The sequence below is a fragment of the Amphibalanus amphitrite genome, unplaced genomic scaffold (assembly GCF_019059575.1).
Source record: "Amphibalanus amphitrite isolate SeventyFive unplaced genomic scaffold, NRLGWU_Aamphi_draft 000611F_arrow, whole genome shotgun sequence".
Taxonomy (NCBI): domain Eukaryota; kingdom Metazoa; phylum Arthropoda; class Thecostraca; order Balanomorpha; family Balanidae; genus Amphibalanus; species Amphibalanus amphitrite.
The window spans coordinates 2,664-23,835 of NW_024882105.1; the positions used below are offsets into that span (position 1 = coordinate 2,664).

Genomic DNA, 21,172 nt, shown 5'->3' on the forward strand with positions numbered 1-21,172 from the left:
GAAGTAATTTCGTCATTATTTTTGACGCTCTTTCGAACGCCGCCTTCCGCGTATCGCTACGTGGCCCAGGAGCCGAGTTACAAGGGGGGGTGTTCAAACACCCCCCCCCCCCAGCAGGGCGTGGAAATCCAGGACCCCCAGCCGGGCGCGGGTTAACTGTGCATATGTAAGCCCGAGTTTACTATTTGATGGATCGAGACTCTATCAGAATATAAGTGAAAGTTTCACTGTACATATTCCGTGCTAAGACAGACCCATTGTCCGAGCCAAGAGCACAACCTCGCTTCTTGAGATCTCCATCAAAACTCGCCCGCTCAGTCAGCCGAACACCTGGCCGAGCTTGATCAGCTGAATGGGTGAAAGCAACGTGCACCATGAGATGCTCAAATCATAGTAAGCTCACATCAAGAATAGCCGGTAAGCTTGGATAAAGAATAATCATTCAATTAATATGCCGTATACAATAAAAACAATTACTGACATAATCTGAAACAGTGCCGTCATCGTTATGAAAAAGGCCCTTGGCCTGGCGGGGGTTAAAAAGAAAGCATAAGTTGTGCGCAACTCGATGTAGGAGTTTTTTTTCAAAAGTGTTTCAAAAGTGCTCTACGAAATCTCCCTTGTTCAAATTCATCATTACGAGGTATATGTTCACTGTTCAGCGCAGCGAAGTCGTCGGGAGGATCAGGGCAGAGTCAACCGAAGCGGAAACGGCGCGTTCCTCTGTCGTTTCCGGCTCTCGCGAGCCATGCACTGGATGTCGCTTCCCATTCATCGTCGCCTTACCGTCTGTGTTACAAGCACCGGCTCTGTCGGAGAGCCCGCTGCAACTTTCAGGAGAAGGCTCATTGTTAATTCCGGATCTACATGCAAATCAATGGGACCGTTAGCTAAGCTCGATAAGGTCAAAGCAACGACAAATAATTGACAGTGAGAGAAATAAGAGAAAGACGAAAAAGAAGAGGAACATAGGATTTTAAAAAAAAAGTTCAGAGGAAACAAAATTCCTCAAAGATCCGATTGCAATAATTTACATGTCCGTTTTCTGCTCTAAAATTCAAGTTGTCATTGCTGTATATAGCTGATTACGGAGCGAGCGAAGCGAGCGTAGTCTTTCCTTCGATTAACGGAAATTTCTGAGTATGAGCGGCCGGCCGGCCGGCCGGCCGGCCGTGCGGACGCTTTTGCGAAGCTTATATCTCAGCAACCACTTGACCGATTTACATGCGGTAATTTTTGTAGGGTAGCTTCATTCCTTCTACCAAGTATTGGACTATTCCCGATGCATGTGGGTGACCCCTTATGCACGTGCCACGTGCAAAACGAAGAGGTGTCACTTTTGTAATTGTTGCAATATCTCGGTAACTACTTGGCCGATTGCGCTGAAAGTTGGCATGTAGGTAGGCACCCACTAGGCACTGCATATCCATGTGCCAGAGTTGGGATGCTGCTGCACGTGCGCACGTGCAGGGGTCGTTTCCAGATCTCGAGAACGGCTGGACCGATGGCGGTCAAATTTGGTACACGGTTAGAGACCAGTTAGTAGGGTGCCGTGCACAAGTCAGTTGGGACCCATTTTGCACGTGCGCACGTGCAGGGTGCCGCTCCCAGATCTCGAGAACGGCTGGGCCGATTGTGCTCAAATTTGGCACATCGCTAGAAACCGGTCAGTAGGGTGCCGTGCACAAGTCAGTTGGAGGTACCCCCTCGAAATTTCGCACGTGCAAGACTCACCCCCTCGCTCGCTCCGTTAGTCGCCCCAAAAGGCGCTATACTGGTTTAAAAAAATGCATGTTATGTCCAACAAAAACAAGCAAAGCTCCCAAAGTGAACCTGGTCATTATCCAAATATCCAGCCTGGTTTCTAAAACCAGCTGAATGACTCTCGACCGAACGCTTTTCCAACCGAGGAACTTTGTGTGGCTGAGAACTCTCAGGATTAGCCTTAGCACATGTTTCGAAATTGAAGAAGCAACGTTGGGTGCCGTAAGGAAAACCGATGGCTTATCACAGTGTTTGAATTATTGCATATTTAGTGCCCTTTTATCTTTTAGAGCGCTACCCGAGTGAATGTGTTGAAAAGGAGACAATCGGTTATTACAATACAAGCTGAATTTAGAATTCGGTGTATTCAATTTCAAGCTGATGCAGGTGTGTAGTTAGTAGTGGTTCCCTGACGGTGTGACTGCTGGAACTGTCCTGCACGGGAATGATGTAAAGGAATGCGGTAATGTCATGTGATATGGCGATCATCGCCCCGGCTGATCGTTACGGAAGCGGGTGGCGCCGCCGACACTAGGTTTGATGAATGTTCCGGTACTTTGTCCCGTCTAATGGGAGGGTTTTCTGGTCCACTGGCCGCCGGCCGTGCCATGAGGGAGGGGGCGTATCACAAATTATTTGCCCACAGGGTGAGATGGCTTGGAAAACCAGGGCTACGCCGCTTTTATAGAGGTTGCCCCATGATGGCGACCGGTGCCCACCACCAGCCAAATTAAGGGGGAGGAGAAAGCGCAATGTGCGTTTGGAGTTGCACACTCATTAGCACTTGGAAGGTCTTACGAACGAGAAACAGACATTCGAATATCTTAATTCATTTTAAGATTACTTAATCATCAAACGCTGATGTTTTCAAAACATACTGTTATTTTCAAACTAGTTGAGTCAAATGGGAGCTTAAAAAGTAATTCGATATTTTTATCTTTTTTGTTTTACCCCAAATGAAAGTGGCGTTACAATTCATTATCAAGAAGAAACGGCTTGCACAATGGAGATGTATGTACAACGTGTCAGCGACCACTATTCACGTCAATCAAGCATTATAAGCACCTATGGCATTTGATCCTGGTGTTACAAATGGTGCTTAACATCCAAATAACAAAAAAGTGATAACCGTTTGGGATGGGGCTACCTTATAAGGTGGCGAGCTCAAACAATGTGACGTAAATATATTTACGTCACATTGTTTGAGCTCGCCATGACACGTTGCAGTTTTCACCAGCCGGCATTCTGCAAATAGTTTCAGCAGCAGCGGTTCAATGTGGTGGCTTACAAGACAAATTCTAACAAGTGCACGTCGCATGTACTGAATAATGAATATGCATGTTTGAATATAGTTATTACCCACACAGAAAAAGCAACTCACAATATCCACCAAACAACAGCATACACGCTCTTTTTTGTGGCCAACGCAATTATTTATCGTATTATGAGGTCGCGACACTAGGCATTGCTTATGGCAATTGTGCTACAAAAACACATTCTCCATAAATGATAGAACAGATACCATCCTTGCCTGGTGACCAACAGAAGGACAACAGCAAGGCCGTATAAGAGGACAACAGTGAATGATGGTTGTCAAACCATAAACCGAACAGCAGGTCAATCGACCAAACGCCGGCTTTTTTATGCACATCGATATACGGATGCGTAAGCGTAAAAAGGTCAAAGGTCATAGCACTGTATCTGTAGCTCGGCCATCTTCCTCCCCGAACCGTCAACTATCAGTCAGTCTTCCTGTCAGTCTCCACGAATTGTGTCGGCGACTTATCCGTCTTGATCCCAGGGCTGTCTCGTTGTATCAATATAAGGATACAAGTCGGGTCGTTTGTCTCCCTGCACTGTCAGACATCGATCACCGCGACTAATCTGTCCCCTGAATTGTCCACTGCGGTAAAGTGTTCCGGGTATGTAAGACAACATGATGCAAGTAAGTAGCCGCTTGCATAATAATCCGTCACTCTGAAGCCAATGGACGCGACTCAGATTGGGTCTGCCCAGCAGTGAGATTTGCCAGGATAAATTGGAAGATAGTGTTGTTTTTTTTACCGTGTGGGCGAGAAGTCACCTGAGCCCCTGTTTGCTACTGCAGTGAGCACGCAGGGTGTGTGTGGCGCTGATGATCGCTCTTTGCCCTCCATTCTACTCACAGTGGACGGGCAGGGTGTGTGTGTGTGCGGCTGCACTCTGTCCCCCGCCCCGCTCTACTCACAGTGGACGGGCAGGGAGTGTGTGACGCTGATGGCCGCTCTCTGCCCCCGCCCCCGCTCTACTCACAGTGGACGGGCAGGGAGCATGTAACGCTGATGGCCGCTCTCTGCCCCCCCCCCCGCTCTACTCACAGTGGACGGGCAGGGAGCGTGTGGCGCTGATGGCCGCTCTCTGCCCCCCCCGCTCTACTCACAGTGGACGGGCAGGGAGCATGTGACGCTGATGGCCGCTCTCTGCCCCCCCCGCTCTACTCACAGTGGACGGGCAGGGAGCGTGTGGCGCTGATGGCCGCTCTCTGCCCCCCCCCGCTCTACTCACAGTGGACGGGCAGGGAGCGTGTGGCGCTGATGGCCGCTCTCTGCGGCAGCTGAGCGTTCTCGGCCAAACAGGTCAGTTCCAAACTGTCCTCCCCGACATCAGCAGTCAGCGTCAGCTCACTGACGGTGATGTTCGGATCCGCTGACGGCTGGCGGCGAACGTCACAGCACATCAGCACATCACATCATACATCACGTCACAGCATATCATATCAGCAAATCACAACATACACCACAGTACATAGTCACATCAACACAACATACCATACAACACACCAGCACAGTATGTACATCATACAACATATCACACCACCACATCACATCAGCACAACAAAACATTACATATCAGCACAGCACATCAGCACAGCGCATCAGGTACAACACATCACAGCACAACACATCCAGAGCGACACATCACATCAGCACATGACATCAGCGGAGCACATCACATATCACATATCAGTATCATTTACTGGCGCATCCTTACAGAGATAGCCTACATCATTCCAGCTTGTCGCATTGTCACGCACTAGGAAATGAGCGCATATTACATTAAGATTCTACGCATGCACGCACGGCTCAGTGACAGTTCTTGGATACCCTGCTTCGGTATGCCATTACAATGGATCGATGGTTCAGCTCCGCTGCCAGCGATATACTGAACATCAGGAGGCAAGGAAAGGAATATCAATCTGACACCCCTGAGAATGTTCTTCCTACCCTCGTCATGGGGTGAGGGGTGATGGAAGGGTGGGGAAGGGGTGGAGGCCATCATCCAGACGATCACAGCCGGATACCGGAGCCATCAGCCCGTGATGATCGGACGTGTAAGATCGAGATGCTCTCACATCAGCCGCGGCGTCGTTCCGTCATCACTGCAGGGATTCAAACGACCTCGGCATCAATAGCCGATCAGTGGAAACCGACAGGAAATCCGCGGCACCGGCTGTCTGTCACAGGCGCGGTAGGTATGTCACCTCAGCAGAGTTCGGTCCGCTTACAAACGGGGGCCACAGAAACGTCTGAGTCAGTGAAATGAACGCCAATCCATAGGATCACCCGAGTATGACCCCTGTGGGTAATACGAGCGTCATCAATGCTCGTTTGCGGGCCTCGTGGCCTGCACGTTGTGCTAACATTCCCGACCATGCGATGGCGGATGGCGTATTTCGGGTGCTAATGGCGACTTATGGCAGCCGGTGCGTCGATAAGCCGACCAACAACATAGGAATCACGTGACGTCATCAGCCGGGTATACGCCGCACGCAGCACCAGTCACGGCAATAAGGGAACGGCCGCGCGGCGAGGGCAGGACGGGCCACCAATGAGCTATGCCACTAACGAATCAAACCAATGCGCCAATAAACTATAATTGTGGCCAATCAATTCTACCTTGATGGCCTTACGCTGTTAGGGGACCGCGCTGTATTAGAATGGGGCGCGCTAAGCGCTCTGGAAGGGTAGTGTGGGCCACGGCGAAAATATTACCATTGAGGCACCAATTAAGACAGGCAGGACTGAAACGCATCACAGTTATGACAATATGATATGTCATAGAGGAATTTAGCAATGGTTATTTGATACTAAGACAGGGTCAATGGATGTGCAACGTTTAGGGGAAGCCGGGGGAAGCCCGGGCGCGGGGGAAGCCCGGCCACCCCGTTTCCGGCTAAATTATTCACAATAAAATGCTCAACTGTTTGTCCTTTCAGCGTGGCAGCTAAGGTAACGCCAGCAAAAAAGTTAAGGCTAACAAAAATTGCATATTGTTTGTTAAAGTTATAGCGCAAAAATGATATTTTAAGGGTTTTTAGCTAAAAAGTGAGATTTGTCGCACTGTTAATGTTATACCATACAGTACTAATATTTATACGAATGTTATGTAAGGACCGTTTAAGTGTTTGTAGTGAGGGGTGACGAGGCAGGCTGGCTTAAGTATGACATTTTTTTTCGAATATCGCTGTTCTAAAATAAAAATTAGCACATTGGGGTAACCCCGGACGAGTGGCCAAGCTTACCCCCAACCGAGAGCAATGCCACTAAACCACTGTTTTCCATGAGATAATAGGTACTGAGCAGGATTGCTGTACACCTAGATCAAAGATAAATTTCGAAAGTAAACATGTTATCATAGGCAAAGCCAGTCATGTCACTTAAGGTCAACTAGGGTCAAACTACGTTTTTGCAGATAACGCGACAGACAATGAAGCTAGAGCTTCAAAAATGGTGTCGTTGTGTTCTTCTTCATCAGCCGAGTCGAATGATATGCAATATGATGCATTAAGGTAAAAAGAAAAATAAATTTTAAGGAATTTTGAAATACACATTTTTTGTCAATTTTGCATCACGATTTTCATTGACCTGTACTGTGTATGTGGTAGACGTTAGCTAAAATACCAGTAGTGACATAAACTCTAAGATGTCCAGAGCTAATCAGTACCTTAATATTTCACTTTCCGTTAATATTTGGAAGACACATAATGGTTTCATCAACTCGTTGTAAAGCGCTGGGGAGGTGGCCGGCGTTACCCCTATGCCGGGCTTACCCCATAAAAATCAACACTTTTTTAAAACTCGATTTTCTCAACCTTATACTTATTCCACGAAACCGAATTTTTGGGAAAACACGGCCAATGAACTTAGCTAGCTAACAGGATATCAACATTTTATACAGCACGTATGGTATGTAATAAAAATGAAAAAGAGCTTACTATGCCGGGCTTCCCCCGGCTTCCCCTATACATAAATAAAAGGAATGCAGGACAATGCCGCTTTGGTATCTTTACAAATATTGAATGCACCTGAAAAGACGTCGGACATCGGAAGGGATCATATAAGTGTTCGCTTCACTGAGCCTACTTACCAGTATAACGCCTTTTGGGGCGACTAACGGAGCGAGCGAGAGGGTGAGCCTTGCACGTGCGAAATTTCGAGGGGGTACCTCCAGCTGACTTGTGCACGGCACCCTACTAACCGGTCTCTAGCGATGTGCCAAATTTGAGCACAATCGGCCCAGCCGTTCTCGAGATCTGGAAGCGGCACCCTGCACGTGCGCACGTGCAAAATGGGTCCCAACTGACTTTTGCACGGCACCCTACTAACCGGTCCCTAACCATGTGCCAAATTTGAGCGCCATCGGTCCAGCCGTTCTCGAGATCTGGAATCGACCCCTGCACGTGCGCACGTGCAGCAGCACCCCAACTCTGGCACATGGATATGCATTGCCTAGTGGGTGCCTACCTACATGCCATCTTTCAGCGCAATCGGCCAAGTAGTTACCGAGATATTGCAACAATTACAAAAGTGACACCTCTTCGTTTTGCACGTGGCACGTGCATAAGGGGTCGCCCACATGCATCGGGAATAGTCCAATACTTGGTAGAAGGAATGAATCTACCCTACAAAAATTACCGCATGTAAATCGGTCAAGTGGTTGCTGAGATATACGAGGGGGTATCGAAAAGTTCTGATCATCACATAGAAGATATAGACCGATTTTGATGATTTTTGGTTGGTATTATATTTGGTTCTTAAGAACAATGTTCCCGCTAAGAGAATCCTGAGAAGTGGTTTTATCTTATGTGGGAGAGACTTAGAAGTAAAAAAGATGAGTATTGGGCCCATTGAGGACCGAACCGTCATCCAACTAATGCATTTGAAACGGTATCACATTCAGAAAATGCATCAAGAACGTGAAATTAGTTTATGGCGAGGAAAGCCTATCTCATGCACTTACCGAAAATGAAGAAATAATTTTCAACTTGGTTGCATGGCCCTTGCAGGGGAGTCAAGAAGTGAGTGACTTCCAATGACTGACAAGGTGGTGACTGTGAAGGAAGTGGAGGACCTCATCCTTACAGATCGTCGTATGACCTTTCAGATGATTGTGCAACAGAAAGGGTTCAATGCTGGCAGTGCCTGAAAATATTATCAGGGAAGAACTACAGACGATAAAGGAGTCAGCCCGCTTAGAAGTTCGTGTGTCTACTTTGTTCAAGAGAAAAATGCGTCTTAGCCTTTCGAAATGAAAACTAGGCCTTTTTAGGAAATTGAAGACATCTACGATCATTTGATGACTTGTGACGAATGCTGGGTCTATGTGTATGATCCAGAGACAAAAAGATGATCAAGAAGTTTAAGCACGGCACATCTGTCCTTCTTAAAAGGCGAAGATGCAGAAGCCGATATGGAAGGTCAATGCTATCAGTGTTCTGGATCTGGCGTAGGATAGTCATTACGGACTGTCTTGATGATGGTCGGATAATGATAAGCAAGCACTACTGCACACTTTTGAAGAAGTTGCGAGATGGCCTCAAGCAGAATCGCCGCAAAAAAGCCCAAGAAAGATGTTTTATCCGCACCGACAGCGCCCCCGCCCATTCGTCCTGAGCTGCGATTGAAGAAACAACATGATGTGGACATTAAATCCTACCGTATCAACAAATGCACCTGACCAGGTATTAACTTACTCATGATTGTTGCGGGAGATGAAGAATCCACACTATGGCCGGTGTTTTAAGGACAGCAATGACGTCATTGATGAGGCGGAGCAGTGATTTACGGGACAGTGCGAAGGTCCTACAATAACCGCCTGAGGCAGCTGAAGAAACGATGCAATAAGTTTGCGGTCGTGTGTGGTGATTTGTAAAGGAGTAATGAACATCATGTAAAAAAATCAAATTTCTATCACATCTAATTCATGGTGATGATCAGAACTTTTCGATACCCCCTCGTAAACGTCGCAGAATCGTGACCACGGCCGGCCGGCCGGCCGGCCGGCCGGCCGCTCATACTCAGAAATTTCCGTTATTCTACGTAAGACTCCGCTCCATTCGCTCGCTCCGTAATCAACAACATTAAATCTAATCATTTGACAGCATATTGGTTATAGGTTTGCAGTCACTGATTATTTGTCATGTGAACTTTCCTAGCTCAAATTCATGACATTTGTGTATAGGCATCACTCTACCTTTTCTCAGTACTGAATAGTCCTTGCGCCACCACGCCTTCCATTCTAAGTCCCTTCCTCCAATGCTTCGTCCCTTCCGCATATACGAAGCACCTTACTTCCACACATTAACCCTCGCCGGACCTATTGGTTTTCTACATACGCGCCGGCCGAGGGGGGGGGGGGCGGGTACGACCCCCCCCTCACCGTTTCGCCCCTGGTGGAGCTAGCGCGTCGCGGAAAAAACGAGCGTGTGCGCCGTTACGAGACGCAGAGATTGGTACCCGATTTTAAGGTCCTAGGTCAACCGGTGACCTCTGAGGTCAGGTCAAGTGCCCCAAGGTACGGTTCAGTTTTTGGTGAATAACTTCGCAAAAAACGGCCGCAGAGCCGCGATTTTGGCAGCATCGTGTTCGCCTCGCTCAGGCGCGTCGAATGATATACTTTTTGTTCGGGTCAGGTCAACTTGGGGTGTTGACCTCAGGTCAAGGTCAGGTCAGCACCCCCAGGTCACGAAATTGGTCGAAAGAGGTCATGTCGCATATCATTCGATTCGGCAGGTCTTCCTGAGTCCATTGGTGGCTTTCTCGACTCGCTAGCTCAATTTGATCAGGAGTTAGATGACGTCATAAATGACGTCACACAAGGTCAACATTGCAAAAGTGACGCATCTAACCTTGCAAGGAGTGCATCAAATCACGATTCTGTGTGCTTGAGATAGTTGGAGATCATTCCCGGCGCCAGAATAACAGTTTTCATTTTTCCCCATTGACTTATAATGGTGAGGTCACGAAAATGACCTGACCTAATATGACCTTTAGGAAAAATCCGAGATATACAAGTTGTGAGACTCATAATGGATACTAGATCCTGCAAGTTTCATTTCCCTGTGACATCTCCTCTGGCAGTGAGGGCGTTGCGAAGTTGCGACATCTGAAGACCGTGCAGAGGTTCACTTATGACGTCATAGGTCAGTGACCTGACCTGACCAAAAAATGCGGTTGGTGTCAAAAGATGCGGCTTAGATCAAAGGTCAGGTATGCCAAGTTTCAGCTCTCTATCGCCAGCGTGTTCGGAGCTATCGCGAAAAAACCCTATGGGGGGGCGGCACCCGCCCCCCCCCCTCGGCCGGCGAGGGTTAAGTCTCTAATTCACCCCTTGATTGATTCATCAGCCCACCAAATCGCCCTCACCCCATCCCTGCACTCACCAGTTCTCGAATGCCGCTGACAATCGGACTGTAGGCGCCGCGAAGCCACCGGATTCTCGCCGCCGGCCGAGACCCACGTGCCGTGCACGTGACCCTGTAGGTGACCTTTGCCCTCAGGTGGTCGGGCAGCTGCGACAGGCTCACGTCCAGAGGTGGCAGCAGCAGCTGCAGACGCAGTGTGGTGGTTCGCGGCTCGGTCAGGTTACTGTTGGAGGCCGCGCAGCTGAGTTCTGAGCGCAGGTCGGTCCTCGCCAGGTGGTGGAGGGTCAGAGTGTTGCGTACCGCTCCGGCCGGGCCGTTCTCAAACGTGTTGTCCAGCAGGTGACCCCTCCAGTACCAGAGCAGCTTCGGTGGGGGACGACCTGAGGGGGGAGGGGTTAGCGAGTATGATGGGGCGGAGCTGGGGGAATGGAAGAGTCAGCGCGTACCTTGGGGCGGGGATAGGGAAAAGGTAAGCGCGTACCGTGGGGCGGCACTGGGGAAGGGAGCTGCACATATGGTGGGGCGGAGCTGGGAAAGTTGTCAGCGCGTACGGTGGGGCGGTGTTGAGGAAAAGGGTGTCGCGTACCGTGGGGCGTCACTGGGGAAGCCCTTCCCCGCACTAACCCCTGGGTTAGTGCGTATTGTGGGGCGGGGCTGGGGAGGAAGTCGCGGGTCGGCGAACAGGGGAATGGCATGTGTGTGCGGTGGTCGTGTCGATCGGCATTAGTGGAACGGAATGTTTGATAGTAATCGATGGTCTACTGGTGAATGATGCAGGTATCGACACGCGCCCTTCGCACGCACTGATGGGGGTGGAAATAGGGCCACACGGTGGCGTGGCGCCAATTAATATTCCAACCAGTAATTTGCTCACACGCCGGGTGTATCCGGTCCTCTAATGCTCACACTTGAGGAATTATAAACAACCAAGAAGGATGCAACGGAATATAAAGGAGTTTTGTTTATATCAGTCGTTTTTTTACGACGGGCCATCTGGCGAATGCACCTTATTTGACCAAATCTGCACCAAATATCTTATGATAAATATCTTTTTATCATGAATTTATTTGTGTTTTAATCGAAAATAATCTCAAATAATTTCAAAGAATGAGTTATATAAGTATCTGTTAAACCCAAATTGATAACTTTTAAGAAGCACACTGAACCTAATTTGACCAACTCTGCACCAAATGTGCACCTAATCTGCACCAAATGTGTACCAGATGGCCGTCGTGAAAACGGCTAATATACTACACGTACAGCATACACATTACACATGCATCATAATCGGGTTTAAGTAGCAGAGAATAGAACGATGTTAAGACTATATGGCCTTTAAATTTCTTTCGCTTGTTCTTTGTTGCAACAACCGAATAGCTCTAATGTAAGGGTTCGGATATAATTCTCGCCCTCGCATCTCTCTCTCTCTCTCTCTCTCTCTCTCTCTCTCTCTCTCTCTCTCTCTCTCTCTTTCTCTCTCTCTCTCCCTCTCTCTCTTTCTCTCTCTCTCTCTCTCTCTCTCTCTCTCTCTCTCTCTCTCTCTCTCTCTCTCTCTCTCTCTCTCTCTCTCTCTCTCTCTCTTTCTCTTGAACATAATCGGCTTATTTTTCGCTGCGTCCAGGGAAACGCAATAAATAAAGTTCTTGCCAGTGTTCCGATCACAACTAAGCTTCGTACCAGAAAAGAGCCAGCGTGTTATTACATTGGAAACCGAAGCTCCATTTCTAACGGCTTTTAACAAGCATGACATTGAGTCGATTAGTTAGAAACACACCATATCAATCGTTTCATTGTTCTCAAAAGGAAAATTCTCTCACGTTGATATTGTACAGCAGACGTAGGTATTCTCCTTTTTGTCTAGCGTGTATCCTCATCTGCAATATGAATTTCTGCGTTACGAACACGATATTGGCTATTGCAGGAAGCGATACATAGTTAGTAGTCTGACGAGCTTACAACGAATTGCACGTACGAAATTCATCTCTGGTTCGTTGCCGCCGCCTAACTATAGCCAAGTTAAACATTCCTCGCCGAACGGTAATAACTTGGCAGAAGTTTGCGGCATCAATATCAGATATTGGTATTCTTCCAATATCCCGGCAAGAAATATATTGAATAAAAGCACCACGGCATAAAATTAGTGAACGTTGTTTTTAACCCGGCAGTTGCTGGGGTATTTCGCCACCCACCGTTTGCTGGGGGGGGGGGCGTTAAACGCCCCCAGCCGATAACTCGAGAACCAATAGGCGCAGCGAAACGCACGAGGCGGCAAACGAAAGAACGCGACGAGACGCTTCAGATGAGTACTTCAAAGTTGAATTTTGAGGTCACAGGTCGGGTCAAGGTCAGGTCAAACACCTGAAATCGGGCTTTCAGTAGCATGGACTTCAGGACTTCGCAATGGGCGCCTCTCGTCAGAAACTCTGTCAAAACGGTGCACAATCCATCAAATAAGGCCTACAAGAGTGTCAGCTCCATGTAGGGGTCAGTCAAGCATAGGTCAGGGTCAAGGTCAGGTCAACCGGGTAGGTACATATCCCCGAAAATCAAAACTGATATTCGCAGCCTATGACACATGTTTCATGGGTAGTTTGGGCCGTAGAACACGATGGTGACATTCACTTTATCATATGTGTACGTGTTTGGCTCAAAAAGTTCAATTTAAGAAATTCATGTATCATGGTCGTGAAGTAGTCACGAGAAATTGTCAAGATTCAGTTCAAGATTTTGGAAAATGCGGAACGATCATCAATAATCGAAGATAGCCATTTGATTGTTCATGGTATTGGCATTCTAATGGCGTTTACGGCATGTCTGTATGTCTATTCTGTGATTTTATATGATTTTTTGAACATATGCCGTTTTTGGTCGAAAACTCAGAAATCATGACGTCACTAAAACCTCGATATCTCAAAAATTTTCCGACCGATTTTTTTGAAACTTTGTCACAATAAACTTCAATTAATTCCCTACAGGTACAAAAAATTTGGCGCGCCTGCGGCGCGCCGTTTTTAGGCTATGGCCCGGCGAAAAAAGTGGGGGCGTTTAACGCCCCCCCCAGCAACTCGCGGGTTAAGAAATGACACAAAGCACACAGGTCAAATGACTTTATTAGGTTCGCAGGTACTAATGCCAGTTGCTAGTTGGACATAATTTACACTGCTATCCTGACTCGAGCAATTTGAGATTATAGGCTTTGCGGTTACTTGTAAGGCATCAATTAGGCTACCTCAAATAGAAAAAACTGGCGTTAATCCAATAAATTGCGTGGTGAACAACAATATCGCACGTCTCTAGAGGTCAACAGATGGCGAAGTAAGCGCTCCAGCGCAAAACTCGGCGGTAGCATCCAATTAACGGTGGGACGACGACACCGCGACGACGGACTGCCGTCCAACATGAGCAGCGTTTCGACAAACGACCGCCATCACGCAACGAGACCGGCGCGATCATCCAGCTGCAAAACAGCGGCACAGCAGACAACTTGCGAGCAACTCCGGAAAGCCGGCCATCAGCGAGTGCGTCCCGCCGAGCTGCGGAGCGGCGGCGAGCGACCAACAGAAACAGGCCCGGCGACGGCCACCGGCCGGGGACCGCTACCGCCCGCTGGAGACCGCTGGAGACCGGCGGCGGACCTCCACCTCCACCGCCACTTCACCGCTCTGGTGACAGTGTGTGACATCCGGCCATAGGCAGTGTCGGCCGTGACAGGCCGTCATCGGAACGGACATTAACGGACTGCCCGCGCGCCGCCGTGCGGTTCGCCCGGCGCGGCCGTAATTGCTCCACAAACATTCATTTGCAGTGGCCTGCAAACGGCTACGCACAGCCGGCGCAAGGCACGCCGCATAGTAATGACGCACTGGTGTGTAGAGAAGTGTTGACACACCACGAAAACAACCGCCTACTTGTCACGCTGCTTCCGGCTGTCAGGCCGGATGTCGGACCTGGATAACGCCGCTGTGTGAGCTGCTTGACGGATAAATTCGGCTAGATGTGCAGTATTTCAAGTCAAAGGTAAGATTTTACTAAAAGAGTAAAATGACGTAGAATGACGCAGCAATAGCAAATCAGGAACACGTTTTTGAACAGACTAATTTTCAACCAGCAGGTTTCACCAGCTAAATACGATAGAAAATATAAGAACTTCACATTTAAAGTCATTGATAATTAGAACAAACCTATTATTCAGATTGGCACGGACTTTCGGCTGATTTCATGCAGCAATGTTCTAAAAAAAAACGAAATGAATTGTTGCGTTTGTGTTTGTGCCCATAACATGAGACACGACACGATCCCAGCTGCTGGTGCTTACCGAACAGATAATAAGCATCTGTTCCCGTCACCATTTTGAGCTGAATCCGTGGCTTCAGCTAAAAACATAAATGCACAGGTATCGTTGAACGGTTTGTACATTCTTTTTGCGGTGTTTGAGATAGCTCTCGGCGGGTAGCTGGTATGATTACCCGTCACCGGTGTGTTTTCCGGACAGTACTGGGCGGGCATGACACATTGAATAGGTACGTTTAGTGAAGAAAGACCGAAAAAAATATATTAAGCTATGACCAAAAGACATCAAACACATTCGTTTCTAACCTTTTTTAAACAGGTATATTTGGTAGTTAAACAAAATAATTTCCTACTAAGCATCATGATAAAAATTATCTTCTGTTTTAACCGAAGGAAACATCACACACTTTACGTTGCAGGGTTATGATATAAGATAATTATGATGCCTATAAATGTGCACAGCTTCTTGTTAAAGCTAGTTGCTCCTTGTGATAAACAAAGTTAATGTGCCCTTAATAAAGACGTCGAGGTTTGTGAAACGTCGAGCAATCTTATTTCCCATATTTAATTCGTGGCTTCGCCTAAAAAAGAAGCCAAGGTGATTGAAATTCGAATTGCGTTATGGTGCATAGGCGCTACATATTTAATAAAATCTTGCCATCAAGTTACCGTGAATTTCATAAGGCTTGCAAAGAATGTTGACATAAATTTCAATTTGATGCGGATTATAAAAAAAATCGTTGCTTGTTGACGATAACTACATTTATGGAACTACAATAACTGTTATTGACAGCATACGCAAAAACTGTTGACTGGTCGTTACTTATCACATCATAGGATACCGGTGAAACATGTAAATACTTCTCGGAAGGGAGCTCGGTAGAACACAGATCGATTGCACCCAATCACTACCTACACTGTTGAACCAAACAGCCAAACATCAGTCAAGCTACTGAGAACGACTGTACCTGTAAACACTAGGAATCAGTGGCACACAGCTCAGGTACTCACTACCGGCCACTATTAGCCCAGGTTATGGAATCGTGCGGCGTTTAATAACCGTTTTCGGACACGCTACCGCTGGGCCATATATTCAAATGACAGGACGACGCCCCGAAAATGACAGCCGCAGTCAGTCTGCAGGGGCGCGGTGGTCGGGTCCGACGGCCCCCCACCCCGCACCACCAGGCCCCGGGGACGCGGTCGGAGCAAACGGCGCTCACCGGCCGACAGCAGTGCTGAGGAGAGCGGCCAGCAGCGCCAAAAGTTAGCCTATGTTTTCAGCGCTCAGCAGAGTGCGATCAATCTCTGGCGCCGAGCGGGCCGGCCTGTACTGCCACGCGAAAAACAAGCCAGCAGTAACGGAGTCCCGACCCAAACAACACAGATTGCTGAGGTTAAATGGCCCAATTGTCTGCAATCAGTACAGAGATCTTGACAAATTGCATTAAGTTACATTCGTAAATAGTGTTCAATTAACAAAATGGCTCTATTGAGACAGGTCGCACCACTCCCCAGGCGCCGCGCCAGCACGCGGCGCGGTTCAGCGCATCCCTGAGTGATGAGCCGCCCTCAGTCCGCGCTGTACGGGCCCGGTGTCGGCAGTAAGCGGACGGTAATCGCGTGTCTGCCGGCCGTCGACGGCCGCTCCGTCCAGACCGGCGCGGCGACGGCCGACGCGGCCCACCTGGCGCTCTGGTGCGCCACTCCACGGCCCGGCCGGGCCGCCACTGCCGCACTATTTCTGTCGGCGCTGTTTTGACTGTCGTCAGTTCCCGCAGCTGACAGAAACCATCGGGTCGCCGGCGGCGAACACTGGTGCCGTTAGCCGGCCCCGGGAGCCATTACTGGTGTAAAGCGAAACCTGCCGCGGTGTGTAGGTGTCTGTTCTGTGGCGCCAAGCGCTAGGGAGAGACTGGTCTTTGGAGAGCCTGTCTAATAATACACCGTGCACGACAATGCAACGAGGTGGGGCTTGCCGACTCATTTAGTTGGGTTGTTGAATATGCTGCTGAAGTCTTAATTTAGGGCTAATCATATGGTTCTGAACACAATATATTCTACGAGGCTTCGAAAAGCTTATCCAAATTGGTGACCGCACCATTAACACTGATCAGTTGCCAATCATTCTAGATCAAACACCGTGTGTGTGTGTGGGGGGGGGGAGGAGGTCGGGCGAAGTATGAGGTCTTGAACGTTTTACGAAATATAACCAATAACAATAATAATGCTATAAAGCACATAATCCTTCCTCACTGAGCTCTCAAAGCGACATCTGGTTTATGAACTCACGGTTAACAATTTAAAACATTTCGAAGCTGAACAACCCTCACTCCTCATCCACGCCCACATCTACTTTATTTGAATCGAATGGTGTTTTAGAGTGTCAATGACTCGAAGCCAACAGCTCACCTCCCGTCGTTTCACATGTGAGAGTGAGCGATTCCCCTTCTGGCACCGGTGAGGTCACGTCCAGCAGTCGCATTCCTTCGCTGTCGTATATGACTGGCTCGTCGGGTGGCACTGAAAAGAAAAGAAAAAAAAAAACATACAACGGTCATTGATTTGGCATTCTTGGTAGACCTTCACCTGTGGCAAATTCAGCAGCCAGGTCGCACCACAGCGGCGCTGTTTGTTGGGTGTCTTTTCAGTCAGAGTTGATGTATACCGCCCTGCTCGATACCCCGTTTACCAGCGCCCTCGACTCAAACATCGGTGTTATTTAGCAGCACCATTACGCTGTTGACTCCCCACTGTCCGTTTGGTTGTGGGCGCACTATGGATCGATTCGGTCGCACCGCGTGAAAATCGGGCCGGCCTCCCCATTCACAAGTCAACGCCGGCGATTGTCCATTTCGAGCAGGCCATTGCCGAGGAGTGCTTATGGCTCCGGCGGCGGGCTAAGCCGCGCGCTGACACGTTGGCCGCGCTGACGGCGGGCTCTTTTCCGCCGCGGACGGCGCGGTGCGGAATGCAGCAGTGACGTTACGACACACTAAAGGCTGCCGAATGGTACAAGCAGAGTGGAGCTGGCCCCAGCGATGCCCCTCGCAGGCAGTTTACGCCCGTCACGGAGCGGCTATACGACCTCGTACAGGTGGCATTCGGTCGCAGCCGGCAACACTTGTCCAGCATTTACCGATGCATACGGAGTGAGCAAGAGCGTCTTTTTTATTGCTGATAACTGATATCAGAGCATATTATTTCAAGGTGTTGTCTGAGCGTAATATATGTACTGTAAACGAAGACATTGACTGAAGATATTCTTTAAGATGCAATTGAGGCATGCAACATCAAGCAAGCACCGTATTTTACGGTCGACAAGGTTGTGTTGTGCTTAAGGAGAGCGAACATGCAATAATTTTCAGCGAGAAGTATTGACGTTAGCATTTCTTCATCAACGATCTTCATTGAAGATCCGGGGAGCAATTGAACGCGTCTTTACATAAGCGTTGCGCCCGTTTGCGGTCATAATTAGAAGGGTCTGTTCCTGACGTCTGTGACAACTACGGCTCATTTCCGATTGTCGTGGACACATACAATATTGGGCCGTGGGGCCGACCACCACTCCCCTCCCCCTCCCGACTACTCGGCCTGTGATCAGCAGCGCGTGCGTAACGTAACTTCTTTGATAGCGACCAGGGAGAGCGCCTGGCGCTGATTGGGCGGCGCAGACTCGCCACGGAAAATGCGTAACTACATTTCCGTGGCGATTTCGGCATTCGGGTCGTTAATTCGGTCCAGAAAATATTCATAGTTAGTGCGAGCGGAGTTAATTAAGTCGCCGTTCCAACTCTAAACATCCCATTGCAGAGCGTTTTCCGAGCCAATCTAGGGAAACTGGTGTCGCGTTCGCCGAGAAAACAGCTTCCGAGGAGTCTCGTCGGTGTCACGGCGACAAAAACTGCGACATAACTTCTCCACTCCGCCCTTAGCGCGTTAGCCGGGAACGGCAATACTGGAGCGCAGCCGTGTGTTTGTCCGGACGCCACCGTCCGCTCCATTATAATTAACGAAATTGTCCCCGCCAGAGACACTGACGTACGTTTCTGTTTACCGGCCGTTTATGAGAAAGCGACGGAGCGGCGCTGGCGACGGGTGAGGTCTCCCATTCCGTCGGCGGTGCCTGTTGACGAACGCTGCAAGATCGGCCCCCGGGGAGACACACTCTCACGCAACGACCCGCGACGCCAACGACGCGACAGTAGCGACGGTAGCGACGCGACGATGGCGACGACTACGACGCCGATGGGACGACGAGATTGGTGCCAGAGTTTTGCCGACACATTGTCACCAACCGATCACCATCGGTCTTCCTCGGACCGGCAGCTGATGAGAGTCGGTATCCACCAAGGTTGCATATTTGTGCCGGCTCTCTTGGGAACAGGAGCGGGGGTGGTGGTATGGTATTGCGGTTGGGGGGAGTGGGTGAGCGGCATCCTTCCGCACGACAGCGTCGCCGGACGGCCCGGCCGGGACGGTAGCGTGCAGCTGAACACGCTAATAACACGCGTGAGGATTCTTTTTGTGGCGCACTTCGATAACGAAAAAAAAACAGACCTTCACCATAAAAGACTGACATCCAGCGGCTTGGACGAATGTAATTTCATACAAAGTTAATGCATCGACAAGGTCGTCACATGCTAGAACGGGCACAACATGCTTTGGCTAATGCAATTGAAGTCAGCATTGTTTATCGACCACGGTATGCTACCAATGTATAGTGCGGTATAAGCAAATACGGACGATTCAAATGCTCATCGCAAATGCATTCCTTTTGGTGGCAAAACATATAGAACCTTTATTGTTTCATCTCTTCGGTGATGCAAAAGTATTGCAAGTGAATCAAGGTTTGTTCAGATATTTATAGAAGTCATCATTACAGATCGCTGCAGTAAGATACATAAACGAACATGCTCCGAGAACCACTCTGCTAGCCTCGGTCCAGCGACACTGTATGCATTTCTCGAGTGGGCGCACCTAATCAGAAGCCTCATCAAACAGCCAGAGCAGTGCAGCATGGCCTGCTTTATGTACTTACCGATTAGGGTCAGGTTGGTGACGCCCACCCTGGACGGGCTCTGGATGAAGTCGGCTCGGCACACGTACACGCCCCGGTCCAGCTGTCTCAGACTGCTGAGCACCAGCGCCGGAGGCGAGAGCTGGTAGAGGGCCCGGGCGCGCGGAGACAGAAGGTCGTCGGTCAAATGGTGACCTCGGCCGGCCGGCCGACCTCTGGCGTCGTACCTGTGAGCGGGCGAACGGTCAGAGAGGGACCTCCCCAGGCGATCGAGAGGGACCTTCCCAGGCGATCGACCGCCTGGGGTCACAGTTCTATGTCCGGGTCACGGGTCAGGTGAGAGCCGCCCCTGTCGACAGGAAGGTAGTCAGGGTCTGGTGCCGACAGCCACTAATGAGGCAGGTTCCAACGTCGTTCCATTAGCGAGAGGAAATGTTATTGAAATTAAGCAGCGTCGTGCGCAGTACTAGCCACTAATTAGAGACATTGGAAGTAGATACTGTCAGCGCTGACATTGCTCACCGGTCCTCTCTATCATCAGGACTATCCCTTCCTCATCCTTAAGCATTCTTCATTGTCCCCTGTCCAGGTTAACGGTCAAACTTAACAGATAATCGGAAGAGAGCAGCTTCAAATAGTACCTAGCTTACTGGTTTGGAATGAGCGATTCCCTCTGGGTCACTCTCTTGCCCCAGCGGGATGAACTCTGCACGCGTCGCCCAGTGGTCGACCTAGCCCCTAAATCCCTCTCCCTCTAATCCCATAGCCCCAACATGGTCTCATTAGACAGAGAGGTTCTGACCCAACGAAACAACTAGTACGAACAGACAAGTAGCGCTGCTCGCCGACCGTGCCCACTCGCCATTACTTGATGGACACACCTGCGAAGACCAACTGACATAGTTCGTATCCTCACATTTCCCAGGTGTCACCCCGGCGCGCGATATCCTACTATCTCGCCTATCCAGAGCTGACTGGGCAGAGGTCAACTTTAATGCCCCGCCCGTCGGCCGTGCCATCCGCTTCGTTAGGTCACAGGTCGGGTCAAAGTTCATCGGCCAGCTCACAGTTTCAATGTGGTGGTCCCGGCTTCGAGAGGAGTTTGGACAGCCTGACGCCCGAACAAAGCATCACGAAGCGGCGTGATTGACCGATGTGGGAGTGTGGGACCTTCCGGTGACAAATTTATTCAAATAGCGAAGTTTGTGGTTTGATCTATTTTTATACTGCTATCAATATTGTTTCGTAAAGTCAGCTTTGATTTGATAAGCAGTCAGATTCCGGCCCAGTTTGCAATTCTGAAATGACCGGAGGTTGTGCCATGGTGACATGTCGAACACCACATCATAGTGGATTGGCTCGCTTTAAACGATGACAGGTCATATATTCGTTTCTGAACTCGATCGGTCGCGGCA

General features: G+C 49.3%; 1 protein-coding gene across 1 annotated transcript in view; it reads right to left on the reverse strand.

Annotated features, from left to right (window-relative positions):
• Window positions 1-4,308: 4,308 nt before the first annotated feature.
• Window positions 4,309-21,172, reverse strand: part of LOC122363253 (synaptogenesis protein syg-2-like) — a gene marked incomplete at its 3' end in the record, with an annotated part of 84,982 nt that continues 68,118 nt past the window's right edge. The window contains exons 4-7 of the mRNA XM_043332300.1: window positions 19,779-19,984; window positions 17,150-17,260; window positions 10,466-10,827; window positions 4,309-4,456 (exon numbers count right to left, since the gene is read on the reverse strand). Of these exons, the coding sequence (XP_043188235.1) occupies window positions 4,309-4,456; window positions 10,466-10,827; window positions 17,150-17,260; window positions 19,779-19,984 (827 nt within the window). The remainder of the gene's footprint in view (window positions 4,457-10,465; window positions 10,828-17,149; window positions 17,261-19,778; window positions 19,985-21,172) is intronic.